This window comes from Hemibagrus wyckioides, linkage group LG08 (assembly GCF_019097595.1).
Source record: "Hemibagrus wyckioides isolate EC202008001 linkage group LG08, SWU_Hwy_1.0, whole genome shotgun sequence".
Lineage (NCBI taxonomy): Eukaryota > Metazoa > Chordata > Actinopteri > Siluriformes > Bagridae > Hemibagrus > Hemibagrus wyckioides.
In genome coordinates this window covers 15,140,603-15,156,945 of record NC_080717.1, presented here as the reverse complement: position 1 = coordinate 15,156,945, position 16,343 = coordinate 15,140,603, and the positions used below count along the sequence as shown (strand labels likewise).

The following is a 16,343-nucleotide window of genomic DNA, read 5'->3' as shown; positions in this document are numbered from 1 at the left end:
CATTAACTATAATATGGAGTCATTCAGTTGTTCCATAATGATTTAGGCACATACTACAGAAATATGAGAACGTTTACCTGTGAAATACTCTCCAAATTCTTGTTCGAGCTTCATTGCCTTATCAAAGACTTTATTGGCTTGCTCATACGTCTGCCTCTTGTTCATTTCCCTGTGAAAAAGAACACATATTCTACTGTGTGTGTGTGTGTATACATATATTTGTGTTTACACATATAAGCGAGTGGGGCATATTAAACATTTCACTTATTTTACTTCACTCTCAAGCTGAAACAGAAAGATTAAAACTTACATTAGAGCGTCAACAGATTTTGGTTTTATGAAAATGGAAATAGGATAGAGCTGTGCTTGTTGGAGTCTCTTTATGGCATTCCCAGACACATCCAAGATGCAATGCTTTCCCTACAAAACAAAGAAAGAAAACATGGATTTTTCGCACTCCTAATAAATAAAATATTTGTTTAATGAACAGGTAACAGTGCTGGGAAACGTTTGCATTAGCATGTGTAAGCCATTCCGCACCCTCTCAGCCACTGCCCGAACTGACAGAATACTGGTCCCGTAGAGATTCTCATTGAACTGGCCTGCTTCAATGAACTTGTTGTCCTGAATGTCTTTCTCCATCTGCTCTCTTGAAGCCACAAAGTGGTAATCTTGCCCATCCATCTCGTTCTCTCGCCGTGGACGAGTTGTATCTAAGGGGGATGCTTATGGTTTATTCCATGAATGTGTTTGTGTATAATAAAAACAAGGACAAAAGGAACCTTTTGACACACAGCCTTTGGCTGAATTTGGCAAACTTACGTGGAACACAGGATCCAAACTTATGGGGAAACTCTGAGATCAAGTCATCATTTATTCTGTCCTTCATTGGACCCAAGATGATCACAGGCCTTGTGTAATGAACTATAAAGGAAGTAATAATATTCACAGGAAACTCAAGGTGATTTTTCCAATTTTTTAGAAAGTGGATTTGTACAAATTATTTTTCCAGATCTGAATACTTACTCTCCTGTCGAATCACTGGCTCATAAGATAAAATTGTGTCCTCTTGCCCTTCTGTTAGCAAAAATAAGGCAAAAATATATATACTTACAGATGGAAAACTGCCCTTTCACTTTTCATGCAATGGATATTAACATTTCTAATAATAAAATGATGGGTGTTTATACAATAATGGGCTTTCAAATCACTTACTGGAGCTGCTCTCACTGTCACTGGTATTAGATGTCAGACACTCTGCAGAAGGAAGAAGTTTTTAAATATCACCTTGTGAACAGTTTTACAATTACAGATTAGCTTGAATAAAAATAATCTCACCATTATATTACAGAACGGAAATAAAGACCAGAAATAAAAGGAAAGGAAGTGTCTTGCACATGCTCAGAGATGTCTACCAGTTCTTTTATAGGGAAGTAGTAGGAGGTGGCAGTAGAAGTAAATTAAGTATTTCCTCCTGTAAAGTCCCAAATGACCTCCACTCCCTAGTCAGGGTTTCCTATGACCATGTCTGTGTTACTACACCAGAAACAGATATTACAAATCATGCCAAAGTAAAAAACCCTGGTATTTAATTTCTCACTGGAATTAAAAAATGAAAATGATATCTACAATATACTATGTTTCAACCATTTTCCACTAACTGTAATCTCAAACACAAATCATCGCTATGTGACATGTACTTTGCTTGATTTAGGAACTCAGTGACTTTTTAACAACACGGGTGTAAGAATCAAGGACAATAATTTAGTAAAAGATAATGTAGTGTTCCAAGCAAGCACTACGCAAACGCCAATTCACACAGGATGGTGTGCACCGGCCATGAATCAATACTGTTGATTCACTCTAAATTCTATTCCTGCTTCAATACAATAAATAAAATATTAAATTTCCAATGGAGAAAAACAGTTTAGTCTGTACTGCAAGAATCTGAAAACGTTTCACACTGCTCCTTTCAGAATTAATTTTACATGTTAATCCATGTTCAGAGGTTAAAGTTCGTACGGTCTACATGTACACACCGAGCATATGTCTATATAAACCTTGTAGCTTGAGGTCGAAAAAGCTCGCTAACTTTTTTGGTTTGTTTTTTTTTTTGCTTAAAAGAAAGCATCTGTAGTTTAACTGAAACACCTTGTGTAGTGATGTCCCTAATTTTGGCACCGTGGCATATTATAATTAACTCTCATCATATTCATATTCTAATTGGGTAATGGGGGCTGGTGGGGAAGAGAGAGCAAGAGAGAGAGAGAGAAAGAGAGAGACAGAGAGAGTGAAAGAGGGTGAGAGAGAGATAGATCTTTGTGTGTGTGGCACAGCCATTTTAATCTCGAGGGACAGCTGCTTGATAAGTATAACCACACACTTACTCAAACTCTTTGATCCATAAAAGTCATCGCTTAACCCTGGGAAGTCCTGAGTGTCCCGAAAGGTGAAAGCAGAAAACAAAGAGAAGAAGAGAGCAGACAGGAAGAAATAGATGTTAGTGAGAGGCTGAGAGGAGGGGTGTAGTGCTCTCTGGGGATGGAGGGAGACTAACACAAACTGGCTGTGCTCTCGATCTGTTCCTGTGTACAGTTTATCACACTGCACTGATTAGTCTACACTCTAGCCATGTAGAATATTGCTTTAAGCATTAGATTGTAACGGCAATAATCACAGATTTTGCAGGCAAATGAATAGGACTAGGTAAAGCACAGCACTGGAGTATTAGTGCATCTCTACACCAGTGAGCAGCAGACAACTGAGACCTCACTCCAAGCACACAGGCCAGAGAACACTGTATTCTGATTGGTTCTGCTGTCTACTGGGGAGGGCTTAAAGGTATAACGAGGCACCAGAAGCCAGACGCACGCTGTCCCAGAGGTAAGCATGAAGGAGGATGAAGCATGAAGGACAGGAAGCATTAGAGCCCTTAAACCCCCGCACACACACTTATACTCACGTTCAGATTCCACCAACTCCTGCACAATATTCTCCTTGCTCTTGTAAAACGGGAACTTGCGTGACAGGTTGAAGCTTTTTTTGCGCTTTACTTTGACTGGCTGCTGGGGGGGTGACCACATGAGGGGAGTGGAAATGAGAGATGAAAAACAGAACAAATGGGTTTCAATACAGTCAACAGCACACCCACAGCTAGCAAACACAAGCATGCAAAAAAAAAATTAAATAAAAACAACTTATGGAAGGTAATGTATCCGAGACATTCATCATGGGCAATGAATGAGTACAAGTGGAAAACTCCAAAATGTAACATATTGAAAACAGGGGAATATGATCTCAATCTAATAAAAGGTCCAATAAAAAGTGAATGCAAAATCATTAGACCAAACCAAATGTTTAGGTCTCCATCACAGAGTATGACAGCATCTCTGTAGTAAATGTATGCGTGTGTGTAGATCTGTCCATCTCTACACATCTAGTGACACATGAACAGCCTTGAGGAGCCTCCAGTTCTCTGACTATGGTAAGAAGGTTCCTATTCCGCATACCCAGAATCAGGATCATCTAGCATGTAGCTTACACAGGATGACCGGATGGAGAGGGAGTGAGTGAGGTGCTTTTCATTCACACTCACCCTATTGGACTCAATCATGCCTGTCCTAGCATGGAACTTGACAGTTTTTAATCGAGCACGCTCTTTCTTTTCCACCCTGTAAAAAAGGAAAAAGGTGATATAATAATTATGCTGCTTTCTCAACAAGAGGCTCAACAAATGGTCTGCCAAAGTTCCCTTTAAAATGCTAATGATAAGTTTCTCTAGCATCATCATTAGGCTGTGTGCACATACTGTTGTTTGTTACATATTCCATTAACTACTGTAGACTCCAAACGAATTATAAACGAGATGCATTTTATATTAACTACCCTGTATTTTAAACCAACCAAATGTTTTTATACCTTTTGTACCTGTCTCTGTTCTATACCCACCCCCACCACCTTCTATCTACTAACAGTCCAGCAGATGTTAGAAATTATTCACGAGAATAAATTATTTCTTACTGAACTGTTTCCATTAAATACATCAACATTTTTATGCAAATTAATCTTCCACACCTCTTCTTACTTTCAAGTTAACCTGTCATCTTTTGTCAAGCGTGATTGGTAATGCAGTACCTTTTCTTGCTGGGAATGACCCCTATCTGCTCACTTTCGCCATGGGCGGTGACAAGCCGTGCCTGCCACCACTCATCATCAGAGGCATTGATGACATGTAATATGTCTCCATATGAGAAGCTCAGTCCCTGGCTGGGTAGGCAGCTGTCTCTGGTACGGTCATAGTCAAACAGAGCCCTGCACAAAGGGGGGGAAAAAAACAGAGTGTTTATGTAGATTATTAGTCTCTACATGTCTCAGTGACCAAATGGAAGAATAATTAAGTAAAAGGAGGCTCTAATGATGACTCAGTATTTCAGGCAAAATTTAATATATACCCACTATACACTCATTGGTTAAGTGTTTTATTAAGATGTTGGACAAGTTGTCAGAACAGCTTCAGTGCACCTTGGCACAAATTCAACAAGTCTCTTGAATGATAACGGAGAAGGGAACACTTGTGGAGAGCACCTAAGGCCCTGTTCACACATGGTACTAACATCCATTTTGAGTGGACAGCCAAAAAGCATGGCCTTTCACACCTGCCATTTTGAATGCGTCTCCAGTGACCACTTGTAATCAGATTTCATATATCATTTATGCTGAAGGAAGGGTGGCGCTGACATTTATTAAGACAATCTTCCATTGCATTTATTTTCAGGCAGTATGTCCTATTATTTCTCTAAAATGTACAGGCTGTTTTAAATGTTTTAATATTGTGGTCTGCTTAATGACACTGTCAATTAAGCGGGGTCCTTTGTTGCTGTCGGGACTGCATGAGGTGGTTTGAGTGGTCAGTTTACAATTAATCTCTGAGACACAGTGGACCCCAGTCAGAGCGGTACTTATTGCTGTTCGTTCATGATCAGGATGCATGTTATATCCAGGTTTGAAAAAGACAGAACATGCCAGTCCAAAAAACATTCACTGTAAATGTGGGTTTTTTTTCATCCTGAAAGAGACCACTCTCATCTAGTCTGAAGTATTTCATTATAGGATAAAGGCCAACCAGAGAGTTCTGAACCCCTAGTGGATCGTGGTGCTACTGGCTTGTGATGTTTAGAATTTCAGCTTTTATTTCCTGGTATTTATATATAAATGACAACATATTTTGAATCAGTCCCCCTATTTTTAGCAAAAATATTAAACCATGTGACTGACAGTTGTTTCTTGTTACACAGGTGTGGCCATATTGACTGTTATAACGACAAATAACTCTTGGTTTCACCCATGAAGACCGATAAGCCAACATGAAGATCAGAACGCTGGCTATGGCTGGCTACACACTAGATGATTTTCAAATCTTTACCTTTTAAAAATGTGAGAGAGCACAAACATATGGAAACGATTTTTACCATTATAATCCGCAGAACACACACACACACACACACACACACACACACACACACACGAGTTGGCCAGACTAGGAGATCACACACCTGGGGTTTGTAGTAACAACTGCATGTTGGCGACTCCACAGACAAAAGATTTCACAGAAACTTTTGTGAACAAATGTTACTTCAGAAGAACAAAGTATGGAGTTTTGCAGCAAAAAAGGAGAAAAAGAACACGAGTGAAATCCTGACTGAGAAGTTCCATTTGGCTGGGGTTGTTTTGTGATGTGCTGCCATGTTTGTGAGCTGTAAAATTACACAACATCCTGTTGGTGATGCTTCCTGGGCTGCTCACTCTCATTGGCTATTGTGGGTATTTGATCAGGAGCAGTAAAATAATCGTATTGACACCACACACACTTGAGGATTAAGTAGACTAATAATCAGTTGCAACAAGCCTCAAATCAGGCCATGCCACCACAATCACTGGAGGGGGCAAATCTGGTCCCAAATCGTCTAGTGTGTAGCCAGACTAAGGGAGAAAACCAAGCTGAGACAAGAGGTAAAATTAATCAAAGGCATTGCACAAAAATTGGGCATAGTCAATACAACAATTTGTCCTGAAAAAGAAAGAAACCACTTTCTAAACCACAGTGTATTGAGAAACAGACACCAAACAGGTCAGCCAAGGAAAACAACAGCTGATGACAAACATTTTGAGAAGAGAAAAAAAAAATCAAATACAACAGTCAGTAACATCAGCCTCCACAAGACAGGTGAAGGTATCACAATCCACCATTTGAAAAAGACCATAAGCAGAAGTATAAAGGCCATACCACAAGATACAAACCACTGGCCAAGTCAATCACCAGGCTTTGACCCAGTCGAACAGCATTTTACCTCCAGAAGAGGATACTGAAGGAGAAGCCACCAAAACATATAACAACTGAAAACAGGCTGTGTTAAAAGCTTGGAAAAGTACCACAAAAGAAGAAACCAACAATTTGGTGATGTCAGTATGTTAAAGGCTTGATGCAACCAAAATGTGTTGAAGTATCTATCTTTTGATCTCAAATATCCCAAATATCTTTAGACCTTCTGATTCCAATAGTTTCATAGAAGACTGAATGTGTGTACATGGACCCAGTTCTGAGGCATGGACTCAACAAGCCCTTTAAAGGTGTGCTGTGGTATCTGGCACCAAGAAATTAACAGCAGATACTATAAGTCCTGTGAGTTGTGAGCTGGGGCCTTCATGGATCTGACTTGTTTGTCCAGCTCATCTCAAAGATTGGACATTCCTGTACAACTTTTGTAGCATGACAGGGCACAGTACCCTGCTGAAAGAGGCCAATAGGGATAGGGATACAGTGGTTAGTACTTATCAAAAGTAGTCCAAAACAGGACAACCAGTAAACTGCTGACAGAGTTATGTGCACCCAAGACTGATAGACATGGGGAATAAAGGCTAGTCTGTCTGGTCCAATCCCACAAAAGAGCTAGTGTAGCACAAATTGCTGAAAAAGTTAATGCTGGCTTTGGTAGAAAAGTATCAGAACACCCAGTGCATCACAACAAACCAGTTGTGGTGTCCATGCTGACCCCTGTGCACCTTCAAAAGCACCTACAATAAGCATGAGCAACAGAAGGAGCCTTTATTTTAGTCACATATAGCACAGTGAAATTCTTTCTTTGCGTATCCCAGCTTTGCTGATGCAGCAGCGAATAGGGTTAAGGGCTCAGGGCAGCTCAACAGTGGCAGCTCAGCGGTACTGAAGCTTGAACTTCTGATACACTGCCCAGAGCCATAACCAATTGAGCTACCACTGCCCCTTGGAAGAAGGTGGCCTGGTCTGGTAAATCATGGTTTCTTTTACATCATGTAGACTGCCGTGTGTGTGTGTGTGTGTGTGTGCCTTGCTTACTTGTGGAAGAGATGGAATCAAGAAGCACAATGGTAAGAAGGGAAGCAGGCAAAGGTGATGCTCTGAGCAATGTTCTGCTGGGAAACCTTGGGTCCTGGCACACTGACACATACCAGCTACCTAAACATTGCTACAGACCAATTATACCCCCCACCCATGACAACAGTATTCACTAAGTGCAGAGGTCACTTTAAAGCATGATAATGCACTGTGCCACACTGCAAAAAAAAAAGTTCAGGAATGGTTAAAGGAATATGACAACAACTTCAAGGTGTTAACCTGGCCTCCAAATTTGGCGCATCTCGATTGTCACACCTTCTGAGGTCTTGTGGAGTCCGTGCCTCTATGGGTCGGAGCTGTTTTTGTGGTATAAGAGAAACCTAAATAGTTATCATCCATCAACCTATCAGGCAGGTGGTTTTAATGTTATGGATGATCAACATATCACCTTTAACAACAAAAAACAACTGCATCTACAGGTGAAAAAGATGAACACTGATGTTTTGAAGAGTCCTGAATGTAACCCAATTAAGATGCTGTGGAATGACAAAGAGGGCTGCTCAATTAAGACTTTTTCCAGGCTGCACTTTGAATTACTCAATGTGATCAATGCAATCTTAAAAAGTAATACTGTTTGTTAGGTACTCATGAAGTTGGGTCTATTTACTCTTGTTTCTTGGGTACTTATGTAGTTGGTTGTAGTTTCTACTGTTAATTGGGTAATAATTCTGTTGGGTACTCAATTATGTATTTGGGTAAAGTATCATCACAAAGGTCAATTCCCCTGTGCTGACTGAACTGTTCCAGGTAGGTGAAAGACACAAAGAGCCATACACTGTGCATAGTACAGAGGCTCTATTTTTACCTTGTCAGACAGGTAATATACTAAAGAAACTGGGAAGACCTGCTCTACTGGTTTTTCTTTCCTTTGACATTCTGCTCTCCTCCACTATATGTTCAACCAGTTAAAAGGGCCTCCCCTTTTGTTTGTGACTGAACTGTAAAATGCTTGACATTCAGACTAATTTTACCAATCACATTATTTAATGTCTATTACATAAACGGGGCCAACTACATGTATGGGCATGATGTGACATTAAATATGTCTCTTGCCTGCACAGGGACCCTGAGGGAACAAAAACAATGTGATTACAGTCAACACCCCTACCCCCTAAGCAACAATAATAGCAACTAAACACTTTCTGTAGTTGTTAATTAGTATTTTCACAAAAGCATGGAAGAATTTTGGCCCACTCCTCCTTGCACTACTTCAGCACAGTGAAATTTGTAGGCTTTCAAGCATTAATTGCACGTTTCATGCACTGATGCATTTCAATAGGGTTTAGATCTGGACTTTGACTACGCCATTATAAATGTTTAATTTTCTAATTTTTTTTACCATTGTGGGGTAGACTTGCTTGTGTCCTTTGATCATTGACCTGTGGTATAACCCTTCACTTCAGCTCATGGACAGATAACCGGACATTCTCTTGAAGAATTATGATACAGAGCCAAATTCATTCTCCTAATGATAGCAAGGTCCTGATGCAGCAAAGCATCCCCAAACCATCACACTAACACCACCACGCTCCACATAACAGGCCCAAAGTCAACTCACTATTACCAAAAGTTGGATCATCTAGGTGCTTCTTGGCTAACTTGAAAAATTATACTCGTACGTATAATAAATTATGTACATGTTTTGCAAATGTTCTATGACAAGAACTATGTTACGTGGTAAATTATAAGTTTCCATGGCATGGTTGATATTTGCAAGGTATTGTTCTTAAGAGTGTGATGATATGTCACTGTTTATCCTTAAGCAGTCCCATGGATTCTTGCAACTGACCTATCCACACTGAACAAACAGTGATGTTTCTGTTCACCCTGTAGCTTATACTCATAATAAACCATGCAAAGAAACCATCTTCATATCCCTAATGTGCAGAATATGAAAAAAGTGCTTTTTGAATTTTTCACATGTAGCATTCACACCAGAAGAAAACACTGTAAAACATAGCTTACACAAACATTCAGGTACATGTACTGTCTGTTCAGCCCAATAACTGCATCATACATTCATAAGCACAATCTGTGGGTATTAGGTAGTTTATGTCCCATATGCATTTTTCCTTGTTTCCAGATATCAGTCTATCCTACCCAATCCCACCAGCCCCCAAAAAAACATCTCTCCACACTGTTCTGTGTGTGACCTTTAACAGGGTAGCTTATTTCTCTAACAATATCCAGGCCTTAAGGTTTGTTCGTCATTGGATAGTAATTTAGGAAGATAAGCAATGTGACCCAAATCGCCCCTTTAGTGCCTCTAGTATGTGTTCCTACAACAAAATTTGCTAACATACAACAAGCTGCAAGGTTAAAACTGTTCACACACATAAGCGGGTGATAAACAGATTATTAATGTAAACTTGGTATAAAATCTTTGATAAATTTATCAGTGTTTTAAATTGTTTTGTCTCATAGTTGTGGATAATACCACTATTCTTAACTTGATCAGCCATAGTTTAAACCAAAATGTTGGGTCGTATTTGCATGCATTATTTTTTAGCAAACTATAAACATTTCTAATGGTTTTATTATTAATTTACTAAAAAGTGGTACTTGTTTAAAAATTGGAGTGATTCAACATTATTCAAATTCTATATGTCCCAATAACAATTAGCAGGTCATCCTGTTCCCATTTAACGGGGCAGCTATACCCAATACTTAATGTATTAGGTATAGCTGTCTCTGACACACACTTTATCATTCAGGGCAAAGTACAAAGGTTAAATAAATGAAATGCTCAACCACAGAGAAGCATTTCAGCAACTCAATTGCAGGAGATGGTTTAAACCTACTGATTTTCTAAGTTATAAGTAGTCACCATAAACTGTATGCAGGGTGCGAGTTGGACATGTGTCTGTTACCTGACATAGAGGGAGCGCTTTTCACTGGTGCGTAGGGAACCTGACCCAGAACTCATGCTGCTGTTCATCATCTGCTCCCGCAAGTCGTGGATCTTAGACTCAAAACGGCTGTATTCTGCCAAGAAAAAGAAAAAACAACAAACATGATCAATAATACACTATTAATAACACTTAAAGAGTTAAAAGAGCTTAACGAGTTGCTGACTTAGTGCTCAAGATAACGGAAGCCCATACATACATACATAAGGGGTGTAACAATAGACAAAATCCAAATTCAATATGTTAAAGTGGTGTCACAATACATTTTTGATACCGTAAAAATAAGCATTGCCTGAATACATGACTTTTTTCTGAACTAATTGCAAATTGTATTTGCAGTTGTGTTTTCTATTTGTGGATGCATAAAACCATGACGTAATTCAAATCCAAATGCAAATCGCACATTATAGTTCATGCGAACGTTCAATGTCTGGAAAAAGTGCATTTGCAATTGCATTTCTCATGCTTTACACGTCATATCAAAATAGCAATTACCGCATTTAATATTTCACTTCCTCTTGTGTATGGAGGCGGCCAAAATTTCACTGGAATTGCAATTCCCTTTGCATATCCAGGGCTTTAAATAGAAACCTGTCGATCACTGATGCGGTGAGAGTTTACTGTGAGGTGTGTTTGCTTTTTTCAAATGACATCATTCACTGTCGTTGCATTTTATATATTTTAATATCTTGTTTAAGAATAAAAAACAAAGGCTTGTGTTTTTATGTTTATGCATGATAGGGAAAATTAATGAATGAAAATTTTAATTAATTATATAAAATTCTTTTGCGTTATTGCGTTAAAGTACATTAGTAAGAAAAAATATACATTTTCTACACACAAAGAAAAGTGGGGCCCAAATAGTCTAGAAAATACTTCCATATAAATAATAAGTACTAAACAATAAATAATAAATAATTATAAGCAATAATTAGGTTGGATATTGGAATAATTCTCTTCTCATGTTCATGAAGCTCCACCCCCAGGATCTTCAATGCTGTGCAGTGTCTATAAAATGACAAACAAGGACAGACACAGACATTCCCAACCAGAAGTCAGTTTCCCAAACTGGTTTACCTCAGAAACTTACTAAACTTTTGCTACGACCACAGCTAAACCCATAGTACTACATACTACATATCTTCTAGGTTATTACAACGCATTAGGAATAATAATTAAAAAAAAAATAGACTACTGCATCTTTAATGGCAGTGTTTACACGATCCATTCAGACTCTTAGCAGCATAACAAAACAAAAGTAGTGCCTTAGAATATTACAAAATTAAAATTTGCTAACTTTCACTAGCGTCCCTCTGGGGGTGAAAGCTCACAGCTTTTTCCATTCTGCTGTTAGCTGGCTGTGCTCTCAGAGCCATGTAGCTCTGTAGCCCTAGATGTGTTTTAGTATCCTGCTTTCTCCAAACATAAACTTCCCACTCACAGTAGTGATTTCATTAGCCTGGACTGAATCAGTGTGAAAAGGTTGAATGAATGCAGCAGAGAGTTTACCGTGCCATATTAGTGCCAGTGAAATGTGCACATATTATGTGGATTCAGCACACTAATGTGTCAGTTTTTTCCATTTACCAGGAAACCAATACCACTGTATTCATGTATTGACTCATTAAAACTGTATGCTTAGTAGAATTGTCTTTCTTTTTAAGTGTAGCCCATCTTTGAGATCGTTGAGATCAATAAGAAGCTACCTTTTCAGAGGATATAACCGCACAATCATGAACAATTTCAGAAACCTGTAGATATTGGTTATATAGTCTAATAGCTCTTGCCAGGTATTTAATTCTGCATATTAATTAAGCTGACCATTCACTTTCTCTTAGTGAGATAAAGACTTTGCGGCAAGGTCTCACACAAACACAAAAAAAATTATTTCTAGAGCAATACTGAAGCATGACTCAAGACTACACAAGTCTTGCATCTCTGCAGCATTGTGGTCTGGCTGCAGTCATTAGTTTAGCAACCAATCAGCCAACATGCAAGCAGCAAGTCAGAGAAAACTGCATTCGCTAAAATCCACTAGGGAAAAAACACATACTGCTGGTAGAGTTATCAAAGGTGTAGGTATCCAATTACAGCTGATCATCCATGATCACAAACTTCTACATTTCCTATAAACATCAGACATTTTATGTCACACCAAGAATAAACTACATTTTCAAAAAAAAAAAAACAACCACATTACTAGCATTTGGGTAATTATCAAAAATGCATAAGAGCTCAAAACTAAACTTAAAAAGAACTTTTACTGATCTACATCAGTCAGCAATTCCACCGCAGACAGTGTAATCTAATGCCACTTACAATATAAGAAGAGAAATGCACAGTAAACAGTCTGACTACACTTGGAAACACCATTATCACGACTGTCACAATTAACCTCTGAAACATAGCAGAAAGTCACCATTCTATGGGTGAGGATCTTCACTATAAATGTCAAGTATAGTGCGGTTGTCTGTCAGCACCATGAAAGTGGTTCAAACTTCATCAAAGCCCACTAGCAATTGCAACAAAAAGACATCATCCATTCCCGAGTCACACACCGGATACTCTGAAGCAGAGAGGCAACCCAAATCCGCTATTAGGATCTGTTTAGTTCTTAAAATATTCATACCAATTTTTGATATAAAAAAAAGTGGGCATGGCCTAATCCAGACTTTTTTTTTTTATTAAATATGAACCCTATCACTCTGCTCCCAGGAACACTGGAACACTGATAAACAAGTAAAACTCCAGGAGGATCGCTGTGGAGGTCACCACCACCAGAAAGTCCAGTCCTTTATTTGATATGTCAGAAACATCCTTTAAATCTAAATCATATAAGAAGCTTTTGGAGAAAAACAATTTTAAACACTGGACCTTGCTATAAGCTTAATCCTGTTTAGATTAATTCCAAAACCATGATTTCATACAAATCCTACAAACAAGACCACCTAGAGACAGTGGCATAAAAATGGGCTAGCTCAACATCATACTGATCCTCTTTATGTGCTAGAACTATTCTCACTGAGTGAACAGGCTGCTATTATTGTAATCTGTTTATATAACCTATAGATCATTGATATTTTTACATATTGAAAAAACTTTACAGACTTGTACATGAAACAATTGTACAACCAATGTTTACCTTGCTAGGTTATGATATCAAATCACCATCTTCATAAGACAAACTCCAATCTCTTGACCAGTTAAGGACTGATTGTGAGAAAGTTTTACTAGAGGTAGAACAAAAACAGATGCACGAACAACCAGGCTGCAAAAAGGCCGGAGCAGCCACAACCTAAAGATACTTGGATATAACCTGAATGAAGACTCCATTAGGAATCAGATTCACATGAGCTAACATGTTATCCACTTATTATTATGAATTAGCACTAAAAGACATTTGGCTAAACTACCACTTTCAAATGATGTAATTCTAAAAGATTCTTCTGGCTTTGGGGCATTGTCAATGGCTAAAGGCTGCAACACCCTGACAAACTCTCATACAAACTCCAAGCATTTATACTGGAAAGTCATACATGTCTCTTTGCTTACAACTTGGCCACATTCAATATGCAATGTTTCATGATTACAACCCTGAGGATGTCATGTCCAAGGTGCTACCCAAACAGACACCCTAAATCCATTTGTGAACAATCTGTGTACAATGTAAATCCAAAATTGAACAATGTTAGCAGTGAGTGTCCATTATAGCCAAATCCTCCATAAGAGTGTGATCTTGCTCTCAAGCATCACATAGATTTAAGCAAAATACACAGACTTTTTAAAGCAGTATATATATTAGGCATGTTGATATGATAGTTAACCACTCAGCTGAGATTAAATGGGCACCAGAGAGACCTCCTAATTTCCCGCAAACACAACTGTCTCATACTTGGCTTGGAAAGAGGTATAATAAAACAGTATGCAGTAAAACAAAAGTATTTACACACACTTCTCCAATTCTGACTCTTAACAGCACAGCTCAACATTTTAAATGACATTCTGGCTTGCTCTTACAAAATTGCCATAGGCTCCATGTTTCTGCCACCATGCGGCACAGCTAATGTCAGACTGTATTGTCTCACTTGGGTTTACTGTACTATTTGCTTAATTATATTTGTTAATATAAAACCAATCCGTGCACATCTGTCTTTGGCCATGTCCACACTAATACATTTTCATTTGAAAACGCATATTTCATATATCTATCCGTTTTGGACGACTGAAAACAATAATGTGGACGCGGAGGGTTTCTAGACGAAAGCGCCGTTTTCATAATTTTCCGGATTAGTGTAGCCTTTAAGGTCTTTGCTGTTTCGGAGTTTGCTGTTTCAGATTGTTACCTCACCAATGACGTTTTCCAAATATACAAGTTATTATACATCTACATCCATTACTATGTTAATTTTTGTACTCAAAAGGTTCCTTACAACCAGTGGCTCTCATCCCTTTTGTTTCTTCAATCTTCAAAAATGTAGACAGGATTTTAAAAACCCTCTCCTTCTGGACTCCCCTAAAATCATTCAGTTGTGTTCATTTTTTTACACTTTACCTGTGCTGCCACTCCTAGCATGTTTTTAACTTCCTCATACACAACAGCTCTGAAACACACAGAAAAACATGCTAATGCTGACCCTGATTAAACCGAACAACTACCTCTTTTTGAATAATCAGCACTTTGCACAGCTCTGATCGATTTTGTTTGTTATTGTCTTTTGGTTCAGCATACTGCTTTTCCTCACAGACACTCTCTTTAACACTGTGACAAATACTGACAATGTAAAAGATTTCATGAATGAGAGAAAACAAAGGTTGTCTGTGTTGTAATGGTCGATAAATACAGACTCCATGAAACTGTGATGTTCTTAGACTTGCTTAGCATACTGTAAAAATGGTATCTGCCACTAAGCTGAAAATGTTCTGTACTGTTATTTAATTGTCAGAGAAAATGTTTTGTGCCAAACTGTGTCCCCATGGAAATTGCACTGGAACAGTTACTCTCCATGCTCAGAACCATTTGGCTTTAGAGTATAACAGAGGTTAATGTGGCAGGAGAAAATTTATATTTGAAGCTATTAGTGGCAGTCCATTCAAAGAAACGTAAAATTGCCCATGATCACCAAGTTAAGGAGCACATAAATGAATGAAAGAATGAAGTAATGAATGGAAAGATGGAACAAGAAGGACTTCCTGTGGAGTTCATTAAGTCCTCTATATTGTACTTCACTTAGAAATGTCTTAGAGACATTTCCAGGCTCGGGCCGGCAGAGAGGCTCTAGGCACCATGCCCAGGAAGACATCCGAGAAGCCACTACTGAAGCACCGCTGCAACTCCTGTTACCCCAGCTGCTCTCTGAGCCAGCGGCCTTAACCATATAAAAGGACACTTGTCAGACATGGGACATGCTGATTAGGTCAAAAAAGGTGACACTACTGGTTGAAGTTTAAGTAAAAAAGTCAGAATACAAAGAACCTCTTTGCTGGCATCAGTGAGGTTGGTTATACATTACCTATTACCAGATTAATACACTACAAAGCAGTATCATTGCCTTGCCCTTGATAGCTGTCAGAGGTAAAGCTGTTAGTTCAGGTTTTCAAACAAGAAAATAGTCTTTAGGACAAAGACTTTTACAAGTTTCATTTTCTCTCTGATTAACTTGAAGCAAACAAAACTGTGAATGGTGGCGTCACTGCATACGTGATAAGAGGAACTAACTAATCTGTTTTAAGCTGGGCTGCAACATGCCAGCCTGACATTGACTGTTTTTCCTACAACAGCATTTTAATCCTTACGTATTTAATTCTGAAAATATATATATCCCAAATGCTTATCAGTAGCACAAGCGCTGGTCCTCTTCTTATCTTTATATACAAGATGGCCTGTAGTCGAGTCCCACATTAGTTTAACAATCTATTCTGACCTAAATTAGTATGTCACTATTTCTATGCAGACTTTCAGGCCCTTGGGAGGGTCCAATTATATTTCAGCAGCATATGACTAC

At 38.6% G+C, this 16,343-nt stretch overlaps 1 protein-coding gene across 9 annotated transcripts in view; it reads right to left on the bottom strand.

The window, feature by feature from the left end:
* LOC131357918 (disks large homolog 3-like) overlaps positions 1-16,343 on the bottom strand; it is a 59,869-nt gene that overhangs the window by 1,595 nt on the left and 41,931 nt on the right. For 5 of the 9 annotated variants that reach the window (XM_058397307.1, XM_058397312.1, XM_058397309.1 and 2 more), the window contains 10 exons: positions 10,303-10,417; positions 4,135-4,311; positions 3,596-3,671; positions 2,963-3,065; positions 1,216-1,257; positions 1,027-1,077; positions 823-924; positions 541-713; positions 311-420; positions 78-169 (listed from right to left, as the gene is read on the bottom strand). In XM_058397307.1, coding sequence (XP_058253290.1) covers positions 78-169; positions 311-420; positions 541-713; positions 823-924; positions 1,027-1,077; positions 1,216-1,257; positions 2,963-3,065; positions 3,596-3,671; positions 4,135-4,311; positions 10,303-10,417 — 1,041 coding nt within the window. Of the gene's footprint in view, positions 1-77; positions 170-310; positions 421-540; positions 714-822; positions 925-1,026; positions 1,078-1,215; positions 1,258-2,387; positions 2,434-2,962; positions 3,066-3,595; positions 3,672-4,134; positions 4,312-10,302; positions 10,418-16,343 lie in introns of all 9 variants that reach the window. The other 4 variants (XM_058397310.1, XM_058397314.1, XM_058397308.1 and 1 more) reach the window with 2 other exon arrangements.